Here is a 26,111-nt window from a genome sequence, read left to right on the forward strand (position 1 = left end):
ATCCGTATATAGTGTATATGTAGTATATATACACACACTGTGAGTTTGTTTACTCAGCTTGTACAAGACCAGTCCTACTACGTCCCTCATTGATTTGATGTGTGAAAAGTGGAAGGAAATCAAAGCCATTTCCTTCATTTTTCCCGTTGTGGCTTGTGGTTCCCCAAGGGGGGGGGGTGGCAGTCAGCCTGCAAAAGTGTATGAGGCACCACAAGTTGCCAAGAACAACAGAGGAAACTGTTGCTGGAAGGCACCAAACACGCTGAAAAAGTAAGCGAAGGTGGTCCGAACCCCCAGTCCAGCAGCGACTCTTCTGTTCTATTCTGTTCCTGTGATTGAGAAACACAATTTTTTTTTCTTTTCTCATTTAAATGCTGATAAGTTTGAGCACAAGCGCTGCAGAGTGTCGCCAGGAAATTGTTTCCCATTGACGAAAAGTCTTTCTCAGATAAAAGTATTTTTAATTTTGTGCTGCAATTACCGCCAGAACTTGTGTGCTCATGTTTGTGTGACAGACACAGCGAAGTTTATTACATAATTCTTGCAGGAATCAGTATTATGTTCATATAGTAGCTACGGGTACATTTACAAAACCTGGGAAAAAATATGTTTTTTTTGTATTTGTGTAGTGGTGTTTAAAGTAACTCTTACACAACAAACTGAAAAGTATTTTCAAGTCAGACTAAAGTCCGAGTCTTTGACGTCAAAGTCCACAGCAACTTTCAAGTCCTTGTCCTTGAATACTGCAAATCGATCCCACAGTCATCAAAATTGACTTGAGTCCACACTTATGATTTTTGCCACTCTGTCAGAAATCAATTTAAAGACATCAAACTTCTGGTTGCTTAGTGACGCATGGACCCTAAAAGATCCTGATGTCAACGATCAGATATGGGATGTAATTCCTTGATAACTTTCACCCAACAACAGTTCAAATAAAAATATTGGTTATATTGTTGATTAATTGAATATGTTTTTTTTATTTTACAGGAAAAAACATTAGACAGCAAAATAGCTTGGAAATGATGGATGGTTCAGAGCAACTTGAATCTTTTGGTGTTTCTTCTTTCCTGCTTATACAGTATTAAAAATGGGATTCTGTTCCATAGGATCTCCTGAGCTATGTAAGAATTGTGAATGCTGATTTAGCAGCTGTCATCTCTTCATGTCCTGCAGGCAGACCCCCTCAGAAATCACCGTTCACATCTCCGCAGGAATGCACCTTTCTCTGCGCAACATTAAAACAATTTCATTCGCCGCGTAGAAAGATGTCAGCTGCAGCGGTGAATCGAGATTTTTATCACAAGAAAGACCATTTAAGCGCAAGGAGCATTTTGGGCTAATGTACACAACTCAGCTTGGATTTCCATCAAGCAGAAAGTTCAGTCTGGCAGTCCATAGTTGGGGTCCTTTCAGGAGGTCTTGAATGGATCGGGAATGTGGGACGACACGGCTTTAGGGAAGCTGAATCCCTCGCCACTGAAGACATCTACCATTTATTCCGAGTAGAAAAGTTGTCCCGAGGCGGAAGATGTCTACTCACGGCCATTTGACTGATTCCTTTCTCAGCCGAGTCACTTGTTAAACGATTCATTATGGTGGGTCCGTTTGGAGATTGAGGACTTTGGAGCCAAGATGCTGCCTTCATAAGGAAGAAAAGATGAACAGGACCGAGTCTTTTGACCCCATTGAGCTGACGGCTCAACACCTGACAAACTTTTGCACCTCAAATGGGCTTGATGGTGAATGGGACGCTTAATAAGGAAGCAGGTTGAATAAGGTGCGGATAATGGGAATTTCAAAAGACACTGAATGGTCCGTGATTAAAAGTGGGACAATCTTATTCTAAATGAGCTTCAGGCTTCTGGTTTTGTGACTTTTAAGTATCCAATCATGGTTTGAATAAAAGAAAAAATGGTCCATTTTTATTGTTCAATTCAGTCTTTGGTCAAATGAATGACACGTCTCGCCCCCCCCTCTATTCAACAAGTACCAACTGCAGATAAGACTTTTCATTCCTGATAAGTTGGAGCAACATTCGCTTTAATTGTCAGTCAAATTGACTTGCTAGGTCACACTTAATAATCATAAAGCATAATACAATGGCTGCAACACGCTGATGACCTTTATGCTTCATCCGGTCCATGTAATTGCTACAATACACACTCGACAACTTTTCATACTTCGGTTTTCATTCCAAATCGGTTCCAGAAGGTCAGCTGATAACTGACTGGTATGAATACATTTTCCCCATAAAAACTCATGAAAGCCCAATTAATATTAGCGATGCTCCGATCGGGGTTTGATGCTGATGATTCAGATGCCAATCATCCACGAGTGAAATTGGCCAATACCAATCACAAAGATTAATTATTCATTTTTCAATTTATTTTGGCCAAGGGTGCCGCATAAGGGGGGAAAGTCGGGACGATTCTGAAGGCCCCTAACTGCCCCCCTAAAATATTCGTAAGCCCCCTAAATTATTTGATATTTTTTATTGATTTTGTTATTGATTTTTTTTTACGAAAAAAATCCCTGACAAATTTTATATAATAGGGCAAAAGCAGGTTAATAAGCAAGTCAATAAGCAGGCTAATACTAGCCTACTACTACTACTACTACTACTACTACTACGAAAGTAGTAGTAGTAGACTAGTATCATTCTTCTTCTTCTGATTATTATTACTACTACTACTACCAGTAGTAGTAGTAATAATCAGAAGAATAATAATGATGATAGTAATAATAATAGGCTAATTAATAATATAATGATGATTATTATATCATTGATCACTGTCCACTGGACAGACAGTTTTGCAGTGTAGATTGTGTGTACTTTTGTAAATTTAATGGTGGTCTAAAACAATTGAGTATCTCTACTAAATCTGTCCAAAATTGGGAAAGTTATATCCTGGTTCTTGTTCATTATTTAAAAAAATTTTTTTTTTTGAATGTCTACTACATTTATTCATATCCTGTGCATCTCCAGGGGGCTAAGATCCCCCGTCCTCAAAACCTAGTGACACCCCTGGGTCCGGTCCTTTTGGCTCTGGACTGCATTCACACTTGACCAAAGAAACCATACCAACAGATTTGAGTTTGTTTTAACCGAGCCAAAAATGACACGTGAAGGCAATCTGATATACAGTCCAATAAAATATACGCAATGATAAACCCAATGATATATTTAAATATGTAACAATATATCTGAGGTAATTATAAGTGCAACGTTGTAGTCTGCGCCCCCAGACACAAGTGAGGGGCAGAGACAAAGCCGGAGGAAAGCGTGTTTCCCGGGGCTGGCGGAGGGGCGGCTCGCCTGAGTGTTGCCCGCCCCGTGGGTGTGTTCACGACGCCTCGGCCTCGGCATCCACCTGCTCCCGCCCAAGCTCGCTCCAGTCAGGAGTGGCCAACTTTAGTGAGAGACACCCACGCCGCGTGCCCGGACCTCTTTTCCACCACGGGGACTTTGTTTCACGCTGTTTTTTTTCCCACGACATGTGGATTGTGGCCGCTCGCCTCTGGTGCTCTGTCAAGAAGAGGAACATTTCCGATTAAAATGAATGCCTCCCAGTAATAACCAAGCGGCGAAGACGCACAGGTACCGCGGACCGTTCAGAAGACGCACCGGGATTTTAATAATATTATTGATTTCAACTTGGACACGGACGTGATCGATATATTGGATTTTTTTTTCAATGACTGAACCAGACTGGCTGTGAAGTTTGGCCCATAATCGGAAAGCTTTAACAAGCAGGTAGGTGTTATTTGTTGTCATCTCATTACCGTATTTTACCGTAATGTTCTTGTGACTGCTTGGAGCTGCCTGCATTTTTTAAAAAATCTTTTATTACAAAACTAGTCCACAACAAAAAAAATACATCCAGTCAAATAAAGTAGCACTTGAATAATGTACTAAACAGAGTATTCCATTTGAGTTTGAAGTTGAATACCTCACCAGACTGTTTACTGTTCTCATGTGGAGCCAAGACTACCAGGCTGCCACATACAGATCAGCCTAGGTCTTATTTCAACATTTTTACTTTTACTGTCATTCATATTTCATCCTCATAAAAAGTTGTTGAGAAATTTTAACAACAAAAATTAAATCAACCTGTAAGTTGGAATATTATTTTTATTTGTACATCATCATGTGGCTGGTCAGATATGCAGTAAATAAATAAATCTTATATCTTTATATATCTAGAATTTGGTTCCGGTATATTTCATTTTGACTGGCAATGTTAAATTCCCTTGAATGTTTTTTCATGGTTGTGTTGCTGAGTCTCTCCTTGGTGTAATTTGCCCTCAGTGCCTTGTTTGATTTCATCTTGTGGTGTGAAGGACTTGGCTTCTGTCTCAGAATAAACAGCTGCTGGGTTTACAAATTGTCAATAAAAAGCTAAGGTTTAAACAGCTGGTTATGGTCATAAATGCCCTCGGGCCAAGCACTTTGCTAGACCTTTGTCTCTACTGACGTTTGAGAAGTGGACACTCCAAATGTAAAGAGTGTGTGGCAGAAGAAGCTTTGTATGGCCAGGTTCCCTCCGTGGGGCACAGCTTGGGGATTTTTGTGTTTTTTCCACAGTTACTAAAGATTGATTATTGTCATTGCTCTCTGGGGGCCGTCATTCATTAACCCAAGATCATTACTGGCCACTGTTTGCTATGCTAATGTCATGATGGGACTCCCAATGAAATATTTACCGAGTGAATTGTGGCATCCATTTTTTACCAAATGGACAAAATCTCCAAAAGCTTGGCTTCAGCGGCGCTCAACATCTGCGGGACGGATCTAGTTAAGTTGAGGGCAGCGTCTCCAAAACATGCTGGCATGAGTCCCCTGGGGGCCGCTGAGTTGACACGACATAAATGAATAAACAAAGGTTAAACAAAGTTCTCTTGTCCTTATATTTTCTCATTGGCTCAATTTTGTTCCAACAGATTTGTTTTGTTAAATCACTGATTGTGTGCTACTGGTTGGTCGACTATGCAGTTGGACGGTCTGTGGACGGTCCACACCCTCCTGGCTCTGTGCAGCTTTGCTCTGGGTAACCCACTGAGCAATGAACCACTTGCTGCGCCTCGCGTCTTCATCTCCTTCAAAGGTAAGATTTCATCATGTTCAATTTCACATTTGCTTTCACTGTGTTTTCATTTATTGTTTACAATTTTTACAATTTCCCTGCCATGGACTGGCCGGTCCGGAGTTTGTTTAATTGAATGGTTTGTGGTTTGGATAATTGGGGATTTTTTTGAAGCGCAGGACCATCATCATCAGGAGCAGACTCTCGTGTTTCAGACGTACACATTTTAATAATTTGTTGACCTTGCTTATAAGGGTGGAGCGCCAACTCTACTAGGTCTTGTGGAGGAGTTCAAGTACCTCAGGGTTCACGAGTGAGGCAAGGATGTAGGTCGACTGGAGGATTGCTGCGCCGTCTGCAGTGATACAGACTCTGTATCGGTTTGTTGTGGTAAAGAGGGGGTGGAGCCGAATGGCAGAGCTCTCAATTTACTGGTCGATTTACGTTCCTACTCTCACCTACAGGCATGAGCTTTGGGGAGTAACTGAAAGGACAAGATGGCGGTACAGGTGGCTTTTCTCCTTAGGGTGGTTGGTAGGGTTGGCCTTTGGTTGAATTTGAGCGATTCCGGTTCTTAATGATTCTCGATTACGATTCTTAGCCCTGTAGCTCCGTTTGATGCCATAGTGGTTGGGCTCTCTCTTTGAGATAAGGTGAGAAGCATTGTCACCTGGAGTGGAACTGCTGAGAGGAACCAGATTTGGTGGCTCAGGATGCCTCTTGGATGCTCTCCTCGGGATTTGTTCAGGGCATGTCCGACCAGTAGGAGGCCTCTGGGAAGACCCAGAACACGTTGGAGAGACTATGTCTCTCAACTGACCAGGGAATGACTTGGGATCCATCGGGAGGAGCTGGATGAAGTAGCCAGGGAGACGGGAAGACTGGATGTATGGATGGACGGATGGATGGATGGATGGACGTATGGATGGATGGACGGACGGATGGATGGATGGATGGACGGACAGATGAATGGACGGACGGATGGGCAAATTGATGGATGGATGGATGGATGGACGGACAGACGGACGGACGAATTGATGGATGGATGGACTTACACCTTAAATGGACTGTATGCAACTCGCTTCAAATGGCATTTTTTCCAACCAAAAATATAAGAACACCCCCTAGCATATGTTATCAATAATGGTTTATAAAAAGAACTTGTTACTTTCAATACCTAAAGTTAGTAGATAAACTTTGCCAAATTGCTATCATAACAAACATAGTTAGTACATAAAAACCACCAGTGTCTCAGTAGGATAGACACAAATAAATAAGGAAAAGGAAATTGACCGCAGGGCACACATTTTGAAAAGATTTACACATTTCAGCTAATTAAAAGCAGATTTTATCACCCGTTTGTTACACATTTCATATACAAAGTGGGGGGCACGTAATAACTCTTGGGCCATTCTGCGATCATTCCCTGGTGATGTGTTTCACGGTCTGTGTTTGTGTGCTTTACCGGCCATACAGATTAGGTGAGATGGATTCAGTAGGGGTCCGAGTCGGAGACCATATTATCGAGAACAAATTGCCAGGCTCAGCCAAGCACAACGACGTCCCTGAGGCTCGTCCAGTTCGGAGATCAAGCCTTTGATTAGCATCCATGGAAAAGCAGAAGCAGCGAGCTGCAGCACTCTGTTTGCTTTGCTTCCCATTCCCAATGCTCCCTGGAACAAGTTGACTTAATGAAGTGGCCCGGTGGCACGGTTCATTGTTCAACTTGCTTTGCTGCTTTAATCAAGTAGGATTTAACACATCAGTGAGCACGTCCACAGCTCAGCCTTCGCAATTTTATGTTCCAAATATCATTTCAGAGTATTTTTTTTAAACGCATGTAGTTGCATGTCTTGAACAGAAACAGGATGGTAGCGAGGCTACTGACTGGATGCTTTAGAATTGGCACATCTCCGAGGTATGAACCCCGCTAAGTTAATTCACAGTCTCGTCTTTGCTTTGGGTGGAAAACGCTGAAGTGTCTTGCCTACCTGTGTGTGTTTGGCCCTGCAGTCAATATGAATTTCACAGTCTGCTGCAACTGCCTCTCTCGGAGGAATGCACCCCCCTGCATTCAATATCATGACGCTCCAGCTCCTTTAATTGCTTTTTGAGAGGCCTGGGTTGTCCTCACATTGGCGAGCTGGCTGCACATCCCCTGATGCATCATGATAGGCGGCTTTGGCCCGAGCGCTTTGTTGGGAAGTTGCTGCAACTTGACTACAAAGAGGGTGTTTGAAAGCATCGGATAATTGGTGGTTTAATTGCCACATTCTTATTTCGGAGTATTTATCGTTATTGTAAACCTTTACTGTCTGTGTAACACTATGCAAAAGGAAAGATGTGGAAAATTGCCTTGTTCAAGAACAGGAAGTAAGTTTAGAAGCAGAACTTTGTCCAGGCTTATCACGTCTTTTGCGCCAGTAAAGCGAGGAGAAAGGGCAGCGTTAGCAAGACGCCTGCCAGTTTAGGCAAGAAAGGTGTAATCAATGTCAGATGAGAAACCTGTTTTCAATGAAGGAGGTGCAGCAGTGAAACAAATCTCCCTCCAGGTAATCATTTGACATTTTAAGATTAGTTGAGACAAGACTGCTGTCGCCTGCAAAACCCCGAGAGACAAATTCTATGTGCAACTTTGGAAAATCTGCCGGTTTGAGTTATCGCTCACTGTCTTGTTAGTCTTGATTACTAACGGTCGCTTGTAATGGTGAAGCCACCTAAGTCAGGAATGAAGTTTGGACACAAACTAAAAGCACGTCTAAAAACCTCAAGGTAGGGCTTAACAAGAAGAAACTGATGTTTGGGTTGGTCACCTGTCCAGACAAGGTCTTGTTTTTTTAATGCACATGATTAGACACATGCGATCCAGAAAATGATATGCAAATGTTACACTTAGGGGGGGAAAGGGCTAATAAAAAATGGGCTAATATATTGACAATAAAAGCACAAACACTGTGGATTTCAGAAAACAACAAATGGAATGATACAGCACTCTACAAGAAACGATGAAGTCTGTAAAATTAAATAATTAAAAAAAATAATAAAAAAATTGTTACAACAATAATGGTGAAAATGGTAATATTAATGATGATTAGAAGAATGGTGATACTAATAACAATAATAATGGTAACAATGATAAAGATTATAACAATAATGATAATGATAATCACAATAATAATATTACAATGATAATAATAACAGGGGAAAACAAGACTGTGGCATGAACATGATTATATTTTGCAAAAAGGGGTAGGCATTTATAAGCTTTTGCTTCAGCCTACTCCTTTTGGGCTTGTGATCAGATAGTTGAATACAAATGTAAATAATGTAAAGTCATATTTTGATTGATGTAAGAAATGCTCTGTAATGTTTCATATATTTGCCCAAATAAAACAAACAAAAAAAAGATACCTTTTACTATTGTCAGATACAGTTTTTCTGGAAAAGTGCTATCGGGACAGGCATAAACGCACCTTGAAAATACTTGCACTACCAACTTTTTGGGCTCCACTGTAGCTAATTTTGAGAGTGTAACCGTGTTGGTGCATTTCAGCCATCAATAGAAGCACTATACATCACTCTGCTGAAACACGGCATTAACATGTGAAAGGATGGTGTGAGAGCGCTGGACCTACGTGAGACTCCCAAGTCATGCAAGTGCTTTTGTAACTTAAACCCTTTAAGAGGTCAACCAATATGCCCAGTATTTCCTCTTGTGCTACAGGACACTGCGAGGCACTAAGCAGAACCCTCTCTGAATGGACCAGCACGCGGGGCATTCATGCTTGGCCATGTTTAACAAAGACTATAACATTATTGCTTTTGGCCCACGTGGGAGATTTGAGTTCATCCATCAGGTAGATATAAATCTAAATCCACGCTTACGGCTCTACTTCATAAACGTCTGCCCCATCTGGCCTGCTGCAGCGTTCTTTATTCCGAGTGACAGACTGACAGGCTCCTGTGCAAAATCGGATTGTTTACCTGGAAGTGTAATTGGCCCCTAAAAGCTTTCAGTTACATTACTGCCCTTTAAAGGTGGTCCTTCCTTGGGCCCCGTCCACACTCAAATGTCCCTGGGATTAGTTTTGCGTCGTGGGAGCGAATCACGGGGTGAAAATGACGTAGGCACAAATACGTGTAGATGGGTAAGCAGGTGGAACCACGAGAAAACTACAGAAGAGGAAAGAACGCCTGCACATATCTTCTTCGACGTGGAATTAATAATAATAATAATACATTTTAATTGTATAGCACTGTTCAAAATACTCAAAGACGCTTTACAGTGAAGAAAAATTGAGTAAAAAACAGAGTAAAAGATGCATTAAAATACACCATTCATACATTCATTCAGAGCTAAAAACAAGGCTAAAAGCAGTCAGGTATAAATAGTTAGACATTAAAAACGGATTTAAACAGGTGGGAAGGAATTACTTCAGAAGAATATCGACAGGCGTCCGAGTCACGCCTGTCACAATATTCAGATATTATGTTGGCTCACTTCTGGTCATGTGACGGCCATTGTTTTCATAAAGCTGACATTTTCATATTTTCAAAAAAACTGGAAGCCGTTTTCAAAAAATACCGGAAATGATAAAATATTTAGCGGGCTGCACGGTGTTCGAGTGGTTAGCGCGTAGACCTCACAGCTAGGAGACGAGGGTTCAATTCCACCTTCGGCCATCTCTGTGTGGAGTTCCCACATTCCAAAAACATGCTAGGTTAATTGGCGACTCCAAATTGTCCATAGGTATGAATGTGAGTGTGAATGGTTGTTTGCCTCTCGCCCGAAGACAGCTGGGATAGGCTCCAGCACCCCAGCGACCCTCGTGAGGATAAGCGATGAAAATGAAAATGAATGAATGAATAAAATACTTAGCAGTTTTGACCTAAAAATGCTTTCATGCCGATAGCATGATAGCTCATAGAGCATGTAGACAAAAACACTGGGTCCACATAAACTCTCTAAATATTGGCTTGGACATGTAGACTTAATCCACAATTAAAGCCGTGATGAGATTTGCGATGTCAGCACTTTGTGAGAATAGACTGCAGCTTTGGTCTCAATACAATTTGCAATTCCAGCCATTTAAATATGTATGACATACTACATATGTAAATACTGCATTATAATAACATTACAGTACTCAACCACCACCGCCCTCAGTCAAGACCAAATCCACTGGGATGGCATCAGAATGTGGGTCAACTTAGCGCACCGACGGCGGTGCAGGTGGCGGTGCTGAGGCTCCTTGTTAGTCCAAATACTACTCATCTGCACGCGCTCTCCGGTGAATGGCGGACGGCAGACTCCTATTTTTACTGCAGGGGCTTCACTTTCTAACGGGTGTGAGTGCCCCCCCCCCCCCTTAGGGTTAAATGCCTCTTGTTCTGCAGTAGTAATATTTCCATTGTATGTATTTTGGTCGTAATAACTGGAAATGAACACATGAAGACGGCTTAAAACAGGGGTCTCAAACTCAATTTACCTGGGGGCCACTGGAGCGAGGGTCTGGGCAAGGCTGGGCCGCATCAGGTTTCCCCCTCCCAAAAAAACACATTTATTAAAAACAGAAAAATATACAAACTTTTTCAGTGCTTTGGTTCCGATTTTCTACAATAAAAGCTCTGATAAAACATTCACTGTTCTCAAATATCTTCATTTTTATTTTTCTGCACAAAATGAGATGAAAAATAAACAAATCAAGAATAAAGAAAATCAATCAATCAGTAATAATAATAATAATAATAATAATAATAATAATAATAATAATAATAATAATAAAAACTTAAGAAACCACAGACAAATGATTTTTTTCAGATTAAAATGAACAAAGCATTATTAGAGCCCTGTAGACATGACAAAACACGACTATAGTCACATTTATACTCTTTTTATTTACAACATATTGCGCAACTGCAGGGTCTTGAGACACATGCTAACTCGCAAACTAGAGAGCTAGCCACCTAAACGGTAGCCTTCAAGTTATTTCCTTTAAACTTAAATAGCCAAATACTTACCACTTCCACACGGATAGGGAGGATAACTATTAACAGTTATTTAACCTTTAACATGAACATGAATCAAACGTAATAATTTTTTTTCTGGGTACATGATACCATACAGCATCCATATCAAACTAACATTAAACTGTCATATCAAGACGGGGGCCTCAAACTAGTCTCCTGCGGACCACATCTGGCCCGCGGGCCGCTTGTTTGAGACCCCTGGCTTAAAATGAAGTCGCTGTCAGCAGTTCACCGTCAGTTCATTTCTGGGCTTGTCCTTTTACTACTGCTGTGTCACTTGAACTAGTCAATGTTTAAAAGGTTATTCCCGTTGTTCACACAATACGAGCGGTCACTTTCTTCTATTCACTACAGTGAGTCGTTAGCTTGCTTTTTATGACCGCTAACCGATGTTAAGTCCATATTAACGCAGAGATCAAGTCAATGAGTCAATGAGTCGCTCCTGTGCTAAATGTGGATCTAGGTCCGCTGCAGTGTGACATAAATGCAACATGACTGTTCACTCGAGGTGGCTGTCTCTCCTCTTTGTCCTCTCGGCGGCCCTAATAGCCCCAGTACTCCGATAAAACAGTTCTTTCAGACCACATGCAAAAACTGAATAAACCCGCTCCTGTTGTGTGTTGCTGTTTGCGAGACTATGGCGTCAAAGTAACGACTTTAAAAGCATCTTTTCTGCGTCAACAGACTGGAATACAACATTTAAGCAACGTGATTAAATCCAGGTGGCAACATGGCGACGTCAGATGAATGGCAAACGTAGCCCCACTTTGCTGTGACCCAGCTGTAAAGGCCACCTCTTTACGGTTTCTGCTTGTTGGCGAGAAAATGTTGGCAAAGTAAAACAATGAGTGTATCTGTGATGTTGGGTCTGTTGTTAATCTTCCATTATTAGCCCTGTCTAACTTGTGTGTGGGTGTGGTGAGAGAGTGTCACCCCTGTGCTGTAATCCAGACCGCACTTTGAAACAATATTCAATGTATGCATGCACGTATGCGTTGAAAGAATCTAAAGTGAACATTATTATGCTGAACATTACCAGCACGGCAGTGACAATTTCCCCTGGCATTTATGTATTCAGTCATCCTGAAAGGATACGCTGGATAGTCGCTGGTCAGCTCGTCTGCTGTCTAACAGGAGTCACGGATGAGCAAGTTGTCAGGTATCTTTTAATGGTTTGTGGGTCGGGAGAAGGTAGGATGGCAGGTGAGGAATCAGAGATCAATGAGCTGCCTGTCTGTGACCACCTCCAACCCTCACCTTTGACCCTACTTGCTAGATGATTGATGGGACTGCAGTTTATCACGGGACCAACAGCAGCATTACAGTACAATTTATTTCTGGGTATCTTTCACAGTTACTGACGATTCATGCCCAATTCTGATCATAACTTAGACAAAATAGAATTTAAACTCAATAAATCATGGAAATTGTTGGTACTCTCGTGCCAAAGAAGGAAAAATCCACAAAATTGGATAAAAAATTAACAAATGGAAAATCAGACATTGATTTTGTATCGTGATTCAAAAGAACCTAAAAACAACAATTGACGCATGAAACTTGCCAGATGTGACACTTTGGACACCACTCCGCTCTGGCTATGGACACCCACACCTCGACCAGAGAGTCCTCCGGCATCTGGATTCAGTGTGAGCCCGGGTTAACCTAATATTTTGTTGCACAACCTTTTTGTATGGTCATATCACCTCGTACTTCGGTATGAGGTACATTATTTAAAACAAAAAAACAAAAAAAAACCTTAAACTGTATTATGGAAAGCAGGAAGTGAACAAATGTAACAGTTACTGATTGTAAAAGTACCAGATGGAGGGGTAGGATTTAATAAGCTTTGCTTCTTCCTACTCCTTTTGGACATGTGGAACTGGGAACTGATTATGTGATGCATTCAATTGTAATCTGATGCATGTTCAAATGAAATAAAACCATTACCATTACCATTACCATTACCATTAACATTACCATTACCATAACCTTTTGAAGCACCTACTTCCCTAATTCCCAATGAGACTCCTGCACCTTTCCACATGTAGTATGAACAAACTGCTCAACGCTCTCAGGTTGGTTGGATACCCCCTCCAGATTGTGGTTTCGCTCTTTTGATAGATGTTCGGTTCGATTAAAGTCAGTACTCATAAAAGACCACATTAGAATTGTACGATGTTTTGCCTTGAGTCGTACTTGAATGTTTTTGGATGTGTTTTGGGTGATTTGTCAGTGGACCCAGGACCTTTGGTTAAGACCGAGCGTCTGATGCCAGGCAACGTATTTCACCCCAGAATGTCTTGATAGCCTGAAGATTCATTCGTTTATTCTACACTGCACAGATGAAAGACACCTTGTGTATGATGCGGCAATGCAGCCATGCGGCTATAGTGTTCTTTTCTCTCTATACGTCATTTTTGTGTCTATAAATATCAAGCTGATATAGAGCTGGCCTGCAGAAACGCTCCATAAGCTTTGTAGCTTGTCAATGTGAATTTTATCAAATGAATATATTATAACTTGTGTCAGTTTTGAGTTATTTCAGTGACCATTGTGGGGTTTTCCTTCTGTTACAGAAAGGTACTAACAATTTCATCCACGTCTATAAATCAATATATCACATTTAACATGTTCTTTCTGTCCCTCACCCTTCACCTTACGAGGCGCACGTGGGAGACAGAAGTGTGATATTCATCAAAAAGGATGCAGCAGCCTTTTATCACGTGTCCAACTTGGATATAAAGCGTGTCGGTATCAATTCCAAACTGTTTCAGCCAACATTTATCTTCTCCTGTCTGCCTCACACATGTCGCCAATGCAACAAGCAACCTCTATCGCTTGACTTTCTTCAGCCAATGAATGAAATCATTGTATCGGGTTGTTATAGAATACAGGCACCGGCTATCTGGTTCTACTTGTTATGCCATATGGCTGCAAGGTTCAAGGAGAGAATCGGTGACCACTTGGGTGGTCCTCGGTTTGATAAAAGAGGAAGCGGTATCAGTCGATCTCTAACATCTGGCCATTGGATAAATTACACGGTTATTAAAATATAGCAGCTAACACAGTTCTGTTACATGTCCTATTTTAGGGCCAAGTGAAAGTGACAGACTGCCCACAGCGCAAACTAAACCCTTTTGGAATTCTCAGTTTACGGAAGCAGTTCAGGCTCTTTACCCTTTCACATTGGAACAGTCAAAGCACCAGTTTGGGATTCCTGGCATGACAGCACAACTCTAAAACAACAAAGGACTATTCTATTCTATTCCAAAACCCTTTTGCCACCAAATGTCCAGGAACTTTCAGTTCTTGGTCAATGCAGTTCCTGGAACTAAAAGGTTGTGCTTACGTTTGAACAGCAGCAAGGTCCACTGTGATTCTGTCTGATGGCCCTCTGAAGCATCACGCTTGATTGTGCACACTTGCTAAACACTCACAATACTCACATTTTTTATTTCTAATAAAAATAGCGTGCGATTCAGTGCGATCACACTCGCCAAACGTAGCACGATTTAGGTGTTTAATGGGCTCAGACATTAGACCGTTGGCTGAGTGCTAGTACGCTGTTGGTTATTCGGCCCCGAAAAATTACCAGCAACTTATTTTTGACCCCATGTCCCGCGGTTGAGGGTAAAATTCCTCTAGTGCAAGAAGGGGCATATTTTAGCATATGCCTTAACTGCTCCTAGTCCTGCTGCATGTGGTGGCCTCTGCGGTCATGGTTTGACCCGTACAGAGTCCTGAGTCAGGTTACGGCCTCTGTCTGTGGTCTGCCTCCGTGAAACTGAGAGGGGTTCTCCAAAAGACCGAGTTCCCAGCGTTGTCTGTCCTTCTTGTGTTTCATGGGTATGTTGTTGCATCTGTTGCTTCCACCAAAGCCTCTTCTCACCAGGCCAAAAATACAAGACACAGTCAATCACTTCACGTTAGTGTCTTTTCTTAGTGTCATTATTAAAGCATCCTTTGGCCAGCAGGACATTATTGGAGACCGGATAAATAGGTTTAGGATTTAGACTGGCTTTGTCTCTGGGCTGCTGTTTGGACTGAACAGAGTATATTCTTAGCGCTGGTGTTTCTCTTGTGGAAGATTAAAGTGTCAGGTAGAGTAATAGTCCAGACAGATTAGTCAAGTTTGTGTGTCCAACTAAACCATCGCCAACGTTTCATAAAGGGTTTATTTCAATGCCCTCTGAGACCAATTGAGTCGACTCTTTTGGATTGTTAGTTTGGAAGTAGGAGCTGGTATGCTATATATATGTTTACAACATGGTCTCCATTGATTGAACACCCGCCACTCCACCCGCCTTCCAATCGCTTCTCCCGACTTCCACACCCTCCACAGACTATGTAGCTGCCTGCATCACATTCAAAACCTGGGGCCGGCATGCCAGCCTTTGAACACATCCCAACTCCGAGTATTTAAGGCAGCGGTTCAAGAATTGTGTGCCAATCCCTGTAAGCTTTGTCTTAAATTTCAAAAAGGCTTCCTTTTTGCTACAAATGTCATGACATGTTCCTTCTTGTGTTCAAACGGTGCGACTAAAAGTTTGGCCAAAGCTGCTCTCCATGCCTGTGTTGATCTCATGATAGGGCCCTGAGATTACTTCACTAACTGAATCATAGACGGAATTGCAGAATTGGTCAATAAAAAAGGGATTTACTGTTAAATATGAAATCTCACGGAATGGAACGTTCATTCATTCATTTTCTACCGCTTTTTCCTCACAAGGGTTGCGGGGGTGCTGGAGCCTATCCCAGCTGTCTTCGGGCGAGAGGCGGGGTACACCCTGGACTGGTCGCCATCCAATCACAGGGCACATATAGACAAACAACCATTCACACTCACATTCATACCTATGGACAATTTGGACAATTGGACAATTTGGAGGAAACCGGAGTACCCGGAGAAAACCCACGCGTGCACAGGGAGAACATGCAAACTCCACACAGAGATGGAATGGAATGTGTGGGGAAGTATTTCCCGTGTGGACCACTCAATTGTGCTAAAATTTTATCCCAAACTGTAACACGCCAAAATAGTGGCCAAAAACCGGCAAAAAGTTGGAAACTGGAAACTGTTCTCTTTACGGACATGAATGGAAACTAGCCGGGAATAGCTTTGTTTAGCAGAGCATGCTAGGACGGGATGCTAAATATGAGCAGGAGGGGGATGGTGAAATTCTGTCCTTTTGTTGAAAGCCTGCCCTTTTTGGGATAAAGGTTACAAAGAATATTCCATCATTGATAACGAATTTGTAAAATCAAAAGCTGATGGAATGAAGAGAATAAACATCAGCACTTTTTCTGCAACTTTGTCAAAATCAGCCACAAAATGAGGGCGATCACAAAACTAACCCACAAAATCTTGCAGCGACTAATCATGTTTGGAAAACATGTCATATAAAAATTCCAAGGTTTGAAATGCAACACTTGGGAATGAATTTGTCCAATCATTTCATCTCCGGTCATGCCGGACTATTGAACTCTTACGAGGGGAAATGAGGCCGTTGGGAAGACACTGAAGAGCCCAAAAGAGCCCTCTGGCGGAATCGAATGCATGGACTTTGATGCCTTTGTGGCGTCGTGGTTTTGAAATGCTGATTTCGAGATTCCCCTATCCTTCCTCTGGCCTGTTTTGGAGTAGGCGTTAATTGAAATGTGTGGGGATGGACTCTTGTTCACATCCATTGAGGCTCGGCCAAAGCCAGCAGTGACCCCCTGGAAGGCAGGTTTTGTCAGTGACCCATCCTGTTTGGCCTCCCCCTGTGGCGATGCCTCCTTCTGATTGGCGACTGAGTGAAAAAGGGGAACCTCGGCTTGTTGTTGTTGTTGTTTGGCGGCGCCCACACACTCTTCCCCCTATGAAGGACCTAAAGCTGCGGGGCGTTTGTGTAGGTTTGGGTCATACTCACAGAAGTTCATTCACGTTCTGGGAGACCCGGGGGTGGACGTTAAACTGGCATCAGCCTTTTTAGTTGATGAATGTGGGGCACAGCCTCCCGCTGGTTTTCCTCCGTGAATGCTTTAGACTCCTCGGTCCAGGTCCAGAGAGCACACTGGGAAGCTGCAAAGAGAGGACAGCAGTTTCCAATGGAGGTTAAAAAAATGAGGTTCCTACAGCGAGTGGCACTGTGTCGCAAAATAAAAGCCGACGGGATTATGAGTGTTAGGGGGGGTGTTGGTGAAACCGTTTGGTAATTCCCTAATGGCGCTCGCAATCACAGCAACCTTTTGATTCTCTCATCCCTGCGCTTGTCTGAGCAAGATGCAAAAGCTCTTGAGCTCTAAGAGACTTCATTGTTTTGTAAATTTCAGTGTGAGGGGGCGTTACTGTGTGTACTAAGTCCATGTTTGACTTCCTAACTCAATTGCTTGTTTTTCGACTTAGCCATTCAATGGAAGGATAATGAATACTTTATTGCCACTTTACCATGTGGATGTCCGTGGCCATATTTAATATCCCCCCCCAGGGACATCCCGTGGCGTTTCCCAGAGTTTCCAAGTAGCCTGCTTTGCATTTCCTTTCTGAGAGAAGACAAACGGCCTCAAGTCCAAGAGGAACCGCTCTGACCGAGGGAGGTCGAGACAGAGAAGGAAGCGGAGGAAGGCAGGCTTGGATTTCACGTTTTAAGTCTAGGAAACAATCCCGAGTCTCTCTCCCCCGCTACAGTTTGGCTCAGGTTTCACCCGCTATCTCCTTACCCCCCTTGGACATACAGTAGTACTGCGGGGTGCATCTCCCAGCAAGCATTTCTGTGCATTTCCAGATTATAAACTGGCGATATATACATTCCAAGTAAGGGATTGACTTAGTTTACTAAGTAAAGTACTAATTACTACATCATTTCTTGAATGTGAATGGATGTTTGGTGATGGTCACGTTTTCGTCAGGCGAGCCCCTGGCAGCTGTGACTCCAGATGTAGTTAACCACTGAACCACTGAATGAATAATGGGTTCACTTCATTGTCAAGTGTTAAATATACAATCCATTATATTACGATTATGGTACATATTTTCTGTCATTTCCGTCTCCTTCTGCTGCCATCCGCATGTTTCTGATAACGGTCTTGGTCTCCTCACTGCTGCGTTCAGCGTCCTAATTCTCAGGTGTAGTGACTGATTGTGTTTCTCCTCCTCTTCTTGACAGCCTGTCAGACGTATCTCGGCTGTGACGAGTGTTTGCTATTTTAATACCTGCTATTAAGGCGGTCACCTCCCATTTCCCATCACAGCAAGATTTCAGCGCCCACCTCTGTCACATGCCGGACCCTGCGGTGAGCGATGGCTTTTTAATAGAGGCGACCCATCGAGGAGACAAAATAGCTGGTGGGAGCAGCCGGAGGGGAACCCGAAAGACGGGAAAAAGAGCAATCATGAATAAGATGCTGTTTTTCTGAATGTGGAAGAGGGATTGAGTAAAGGTAATTGATCGGAACTAATTAGGGGTGGAGAGATAAATGATGGTGAGGTGAGATGTGACACTCTTAATGACATACTGTGGGGACAGAATGCCCACTGGATTTAACTCTTCAGTAAGTCTGGAGAGGCGACAAGCCCACGGCAAAGCTCGGTCGTGGGTTTTGTTTGTGGATTAATCCTCAATGGCTCCTTCAAACTCATTTATGAATGATTTAACGTTGGCTTTAACTTTGAGATACTTTTTGTCCTGGCGTTTTTATATCCTTGTTAAAATATCACGCTTCTCCCAACCAAGATTTACAACCTAGCAAGAAAACTAGCAATGACACATGCAGGAGACACAGCATGATGGCGATGTCTACAGCCAATCAGGACGCAGAAAACAACGGTGGTGCAGACAGATGACAGAAGGAAGAGCCTGAGCACTGTAAATTATTTTAATTATTATTTTATTAATAATAATTATTATTAATTATAATTATTAATTATTATTTTAATTAAGAACACCGAGGTCTCACTGTATTTGGCTTCATTTGGCCATTTTTATGCTTGAAAATGTTTTTAATTTGGCCAACAAACATGGAAAATGTGCTTATATATAAATATATATATTTATATATAGATAGTCTGGGCTTCCCTTCTAAGACTGCTGCCCCCGCGACCCGGACCCGGATAAGCGGAGGAAAATGGATGGATGGATGGATATTTATTTAAATATATATGTAATATCTATATATTTAAATATATATGTAATATATACTATATATTAAATATAAGCAAATTTTCCATTATATATTTAAATATATTTATTTAACTATATTTAAATATATATATTATATATGTAATATACAATGGAAAATTGGCTTATATTTAAATAAATATATTTAAATATAAATTATATATGTAATATATATTATATATGTAATATATATATATTTAAATCTAAGCACATTTTCCACGTTTGTTGGCCAAACATTTTCAAGCATAAAAATGTTTGAAAAAAATATATATATATTTCATGACCAATAACAGGCCGCATTCAACCCCGAAACAGCAAGGATTTATTAATGTCGTGTTGAAAAACCTACGACACGTTTCACAAGAGTGAAAAGTAGTAAGACATGACAAGGAAACCGGACCTGGTCCTGTACTGACTTGGACTTGAACAGGGGGAATATTCAAAATCAGTAGGATTCTTGGCCAATTCTACCAAAACGTGCCTGAGAAAGTAGATGCATGTTTTTATGATTGATATCACTAGTGTGGAATTGAAGGCCCGCCACATCGTTTTAAGTCTGGAAATAATACCTAATACGAATTATCACAATTAATCTTGTAAGAATGAAACAAGGATATTGTAATTATCTTCCTCCAATCAATAATTCCTCAGGTTTGGTGAAAACAGGCCAAAATTCCAGATACATTTGAACATTTCCTGCAGCGGGAAAAGAGTCTGTTGTTGAAACATAGCAAGAAGATGATCCAAGATTCAAGTTGTGACATGTTCTGAAATAACAGCAGGCAGCGGTATTAGTGATGGATGCAGCGACAAGCCTTGGCACTCCCGGGGCTAACCCCTGCCTCCTCATTGCTCCATTTTAACATGGCCGCTATCTGGCAATGGTCCCGTGGGGTATTGGGAAAAGTCACTTTCATCAGAGGAGAAGTCTGAAGCAGATATGAATAACTCTCATGGCGGCGTCCGCTCATCATGGTTTACCCTTAAAGACCTTTCCTCTTTAATTTACCTTCCTGTCCCATTGAAAGGCTGCTAATATGCTAGTATGCATGTATTCAATCAGGACTGTGTTATAGTTCATTTTTAAGTAATATTGCAAGCAAACATTTATTCTTTTGGCTTTGCAATATCTAACACGACGCTTTTTACTGGTAATTATATCATTGAATCTCCTACTGATCTCTGGTGAATTTAGCAGTCTCTATTGAGTCCACCAAATTTGTTTTTCATGTGTAAATGACACCGGAACCATTACATTCATGCATGTGATTGTTTCACTGTTATTTAAAGACGAGGCTGTTTTCCTTGGAGGATAAGCGTGCGTACTTCCAGACTGTGCTGATCGCTTCCTGGCAAGAGAGACAAGCAATATATCTCCGCTGATTACACCACATTCTCAAGATAAACTTGCTCGTTCGCCACCATCTTTGTTTTGACTTGTCGTAATCGCTGTCAATTAAAATGTTTTTAGAGGAACGCCATGTTGCTGCTGGAAAGGGAGCGTGTATGGAGTCGCACGCATGAGATATGTACGTTTGCATTTAAATCAGATGGTAAGATCCCATCAACACAGAGACTTCCCGATCAAGATTGAAGTGCAGAAATCAAAGCTAAGAGGAAGCTAATGTGGGAATGTTTGCTGCTACTTTGGAACCGGTGTCCAGCTTGTAAAAGAAATGGCGTTCAGGCCATCGAACAAAAGCCAACGATAACACAAAGTGGAGCTGCGTTTTGTTCTGTTTGGCAAAGCGTCATTTTCTCATATGAAAATAAAGAAACTAGCCGTTTCCCATGTGGAAATCCCATCTTGTCACTAGTACCCAAAGCAGGAAGCAGTTATCATAAGGATGTGTACTTTTTCTAAATTGCGTGGTCTCAGAGTCCACCGACCCAAAAGAAACTTCCAAGCCTGCAGCTCATTACCCCCCCCCCCCCTGCTGGAATCGCTCGCGCAGCGGTCACAGAGTCGGATATCCTGCCTGTCAGTCAAACATCAGGGCTGACAGGTCTGTCTCACTGTTTTGAATTTAAAGCCAAGCGGGGAGACTGACTGGTCATTAAAATCTCAGCCGAGGGGGGCCGAGGTTTGATTTTGTCATACCTCGGTATATTTCCACGACTGTCAAGCTGTCTCGGCCTGCCGCCTCGTGTGGTTGTCACCTCGGGCTCGACCGACTTGAGAAGACACTTTTCCTCTTGCTTAATGAGGAAGAACTGGTCATGGCGGGAGAGAAAGTTTTTATTTCTTTTTCCACTAAATGCCTCGGTTACTGGTTTCTAGATTTGTGCTGTCCCATTTGTAAGACTAAAGTATATACTTGAACCGGTAACGGCAGCAAAAGGCAATACTAGGTAAGAACTTTTAGTTTGCATTACTGCAGAGTACAGAAGCTGGAGTTCAACTCTCCCTCACTTCCTCCCTGCTGTGCTATACCAGCCTTAAAAGTTATAAATGACCGTGAAATAGGAGCCGTTCATTTGTTTTATGTCAGGGGGTCTCATTGAAAGCTTCAAATGCTGGGGTCAAAGTAAGGCTATCATGCACGGAGAAGAGTTATGGAAGTGCGAGTTTTTGTTATCGGGATGATAAAAGGAAGCCCGGGAGGTGTTGTCCGTCACAGCAGAAAAGATTCTTAACAAGACGTTGACTTGTCAAGTGAAGAGGACAAGCGTTAGGAATGATACTCAAATACGCTATCCAGGAATGATGATGATGACCGAAGCTTCTCACCCAGCGTTGTTTAAAGCCGGAGAAAGCTAAAACTGACACCAGTTACACAAGAGGTACTACATGCAGCAAGATTTGGGAATCTTAGTCTACTAAATACGACTGATCTGTAAGCCAGTTGTGCTGATACATACTGTATTTTCTGGACTATAAGTCGCACAAAACCAAAAATGTATAATTAGGTAAAAAAAAAAAACATACATAAGTCACACTGGAGTATAAGTCGCATTTTTTGTGGTTAATTTATTTTAAACTACTTCACCAAAACAGACATTACGTCATCTTGGAAGGCAAGTTCTAACATTAATAAAAGAATATAGAACAGGCTGAATCGGTGTAAGATATGCTAACACGATGGTTATTTGTTTTGGAGTATAAGTGGCAGGAACAGCCAACCGATGAAAAAAGTGCGAATTATAGTCCGGAAAATACGGTATTTACTGTACAGGTTAAGCCATGAATTATGAAGCCAGTGTCTGCTTTTCCTTTAACGCCATTTTTCCGGTTCGTCCCAAGCAAGTAGAGTAGCGAGTAGCTTCAATGTTCAATACGTTAAAGCATAATTTGACGTGAATGTGCCTTCAATTTTTTACGACAACACCGGATGTTCAAAAAGCAGAAGGATTAGATTTTTCCCTCCCAGTATTTTGGTATTTTGACAACTGCATTAATTGTTACCAGACCAGACTGTGATATGTGAATTTCCGCAAACTAGTATTCATTATTAAAAAAAAAGTAATATTTTGGTGGTATGGCTGTACCCTGTGTGCCTGGATACATACATGCATGACGATGCTACATTACACGTAAATATGCGTACTCTTACGTTGTAGGGATGGTTGCATATCGAGTAGCCGTTTAGCAAATCAAAGAAGGCGACTGTTGGTTAATAAAGGTTGGTCATTAACGTGAAATCACACAATTACTCTACACACTTATTGGTGCTTAACAATGACAACTGGTACTGCACGGTGGCTAGGCTTGGAGTTGAAAGTCAAATCCCTGCCGGTATTCTCCTGCATGGCCGGTTTCAAGGCTCCGTACGTTGCTTTAATCCCCACTCAGCTGTTACTCTGACTACATTTTGTCTGATATTGATCAAACCTGAAAGAGGAGCCCTTAAGTGAACGTGTGAAGCCTCCTGGTAATCGATGATTGACGGCTGATATTTCAACGTGCTATTCAAGGTTACTGTGATTACTTCTGTGGGAAGCAGAGCAGCGGGGCTACATGTTGACAAATGATGAAGGAGAATGGTCGTATCTCCTTTGGAGAGCAATACTAAACTCACAGGACAAAATTTGCCAGAAGTATTCCTGCATCCTGCTAACATCGTCAGTGATGAAAACATTCCCAGGACTGCAAAAATGCTGTCAGAATGATTAAAGGACTCTCTGAATGTGTTTTTCTTTGCCATCTGATTCTTAGTCGTAAAGAAGGCATATCATGCTGCCGTTGGACTTTCTCCAAAGCAACTGTTGGAGTTGCGTTTCACCCTAAAAGTTACTACACATCCCCGCTAAAACACTTGTACTCACATTTACCCGATATATTTTGACAAGCATGTTTCCCGTTTAACTTGCTGAAATACGAACTGGTTGTCGAAACGAAGCCCTGACAGACTGGCAGCCAAAGTCAAATTCATCATGTCGCCCTCTTAGTCGGAATTGCACGTGTGGATTGATCATTACATAACTGGCAACAACATCGGGATCATAAATCCCGATATCGTACAGCGATTCTGTTTGGCTGGGAATTGGAGAAGCCTCTCCGGATTTAGAAAGCACACCGTCAAAGTTGGAGAGAAGTGAAGTGCTCGCGGTGAGGTGTGAAGAAACAGATGGAGAGGTGTATTTCTTCATTTAAAGGGCTGCGGTTTTGGTCGTCATTGCCAGAGCAAACGCCTCCATATTCTCCTACCTTTGAGCAAGTAAGGAACTTGAGTACCGTCAAGTCAATTGCTGATATTCCTTCTGCTTCTTCCACCTGGTGACATCAATGTCAGACGATAAATGGGGTGCCTTAGCATAGCACCCTGTCAACCTAAATGCCTTAAAGCCATAAACAAATACCCAAATAGTAATTAATTCCGTGTTTTACGTCCATCATCTCACATCATCACACAAAAAAGTTTGTTTCTACCTTTTTCCATTCTTTAGTAATCATCAGTAGAACATTGGTAAGTTTCAGGAAAATATCAGTTCCCAACTAAAAAAAGCTTTTTGTGAAAACACAAATATGTTTGCTTTTGTGACAGCTGAAATATATAAACTGATAACACAACAGGTGTTTGAGTGGTTAGCACGCAGGCCACACAGCTAGGAGACCCGAGTTCAATTCCACCTGTATGGAGTTTGCATGTTCCGGGTACTCCACTTTCCTCCTCCGTTCAAAAAACATGTTAGCTTCACTGGCGACTCCAAATTGTCCATAGGTATGAATGTGAGTGTGAATGGTTGTTTGTCTATATGTGCCCTGGGATTGGCTGGCCACCAGTCCAGGATGGACCCCGCCTCTCGCCTGAAAACAGCTGGGATAGGCTCCAGCACACCCCCGTGACTGTAATGCCACCGCCTCCCATGTCGAAGCCATAACGTGTCACGCTTGATATTCATAAGCGGCTTATGTGTGCCGCCGTTTGTGAAGGTTTGCTGTGCGTATTGTCCGTACCAGACGGCGTGAAGAAGGGATGAGGCCAGAGGATGTCCTGGACGCGTGCGCACGTAAACGCTCCCACATGCCATCCGTCCTACTCGCCGCCTCGGCCTTATCCGTGCTCTGTCCAGCTCCTGCAGGTATCAGACTGATTCTATCAGCCTGTTAGCCGCACAGAGATTACCAGTGACAAACTGGGATGACTAAATCGGCTTGGCAAACTCGCTGACCTGGCAACTCCACCCCCTCCGCCCTGCCCCCTTGTATCTACTATCTCCCTCGTGTTACCATAAATGGCCGTCTTGAAACTGTCTTGAAACTGTCGACTTATTGTATTTAGCATCTTCAGGCATCGCTGTTTATATTGCAATTTAAGTTCTGTTTTGGTGTTATTATATCAATTAAAGTAGAACCAGTAAGATCTATTAAACGCCTCTGGTCAGGTGCGGACAACCCCTCCCACTAGATTGATTAGTCACATCTCTCAAGCTATTATCTCATCCTGCCTCAGAAAGAGGATAAGAGTTTAGAGCGGTAGAAGGCCTTTAAAAAGCACCTCGATATCGGACAGTAGGTTTGCACCATCGCATGAAGGAGTCGTCGTGTTTTCCTTTGTCCGACAGCTCTGTATACATAAGGGGTTAATGCCGCGACCCTGCATTCCCGTTCATGGCTGCATGTGTGGGTGATGCTGCTGGTTTTGGACCTCCATGGCCGATGGCCGTAGCGTGGCCGTAGCAGCCGGAAACGCGGAGCTGTTTGTCAAAGGCTAATCATATTTATCTCAGATGAGCGCACTTGGAAGGGAGAAAGAAAGCCACGAGGCAAAATGGAGTGACTGTGCTGACATACACATTGAAATATGGGATTTGTCTTTTAATCCCACTTCCTGTACACAAGCTCTGGGAATCCCAGGCACATCCGAACTCAACTCTGCCGCTGTTCAAAGTTGGAGTCAACAAAAGGCTTTCTACAAACGTTTGCAGACTCACTTTGTTTTTCTTTGGAATGGCGTGACTCGCCCTTTTTATTCCGATCAGCAGATAAGACGTAATACTATGTGACGACAGTATACACTGTGTGTACTTAACAGCTGAGGGCTATTAAGTAATTAATTGGCTCCGGACCGTAATCAAGTAGGATTCAATATTAATAAATGGAATACTTATGTGGTTAGAACATAAAAAACCTGTCAATGACCTTCGAAAAACCTTTAACATTATTAGAGCCCTGCAAACATGGAATAGCACCCCTACTGTCATCCGTACCCTCTTATTACCTCATATAGTAGACATTTCAGATCGATAGATAAGCGGGGGTTCCTTCCTGTTGTTACTTGCAGCGACATTAGTCTGTCGTATACCCTCACTCTGACGTTTGTTTAGCTAGCTTGTCTACACTGCATTGCACAAGCCTTATGTGTAACCCTCGGTAAGTGTGTGGCAATCTACT

General features: G+C 42.2%; 1 protein-coding gene across 2 annotated transcripts in view; it reads left to right on the forward strand.

Moving 5' to 3' along the window:
* The first annotated feature begins 3,383 nt into the window (after positions 1-3,383).
* LOC131105088 (semaphorin-3F-like) overlaps positions 3,384-26,111 on the forward strand; it is a 51,726-nt gene continuing 28,998 nt past the window's right edge. For both annotated transcript variants that reach the window (XM_058052884.2, XM_058052974.2), the window contains exons 1-2: positions 3,384-3,757; positions 4,945-5,108. In XM_058052884.2, coding sequence (XP_057908867.2) covers positions 4,991-5,108 — 118 coding nt within the window. In that variant the 5' untranslated portion in view covers positions 3,384-3,757; positions 4,945-4,990. The remainder of the gene's footprint in view (positions 3,758-4,944; positions 5,109-26,111) is intronic.

This window comes from Doryrhamphus excisus, linkage group LG11 (assembly GCF_037039965.1).
Source record: "Doryrhamphus excisus strain RoL-2023G ecotype Guam linkage group LG11, RoL_Dexc_Guam_v1.1, whole genome shotgun sequence".
Taxonomy (NCBI): Eukaryota; Metazoa; Chordata; class Actinopteri; order Syngnathiformes; family Syngnathidae; genus Doryrhamphus; species Doryrhamphus excisus.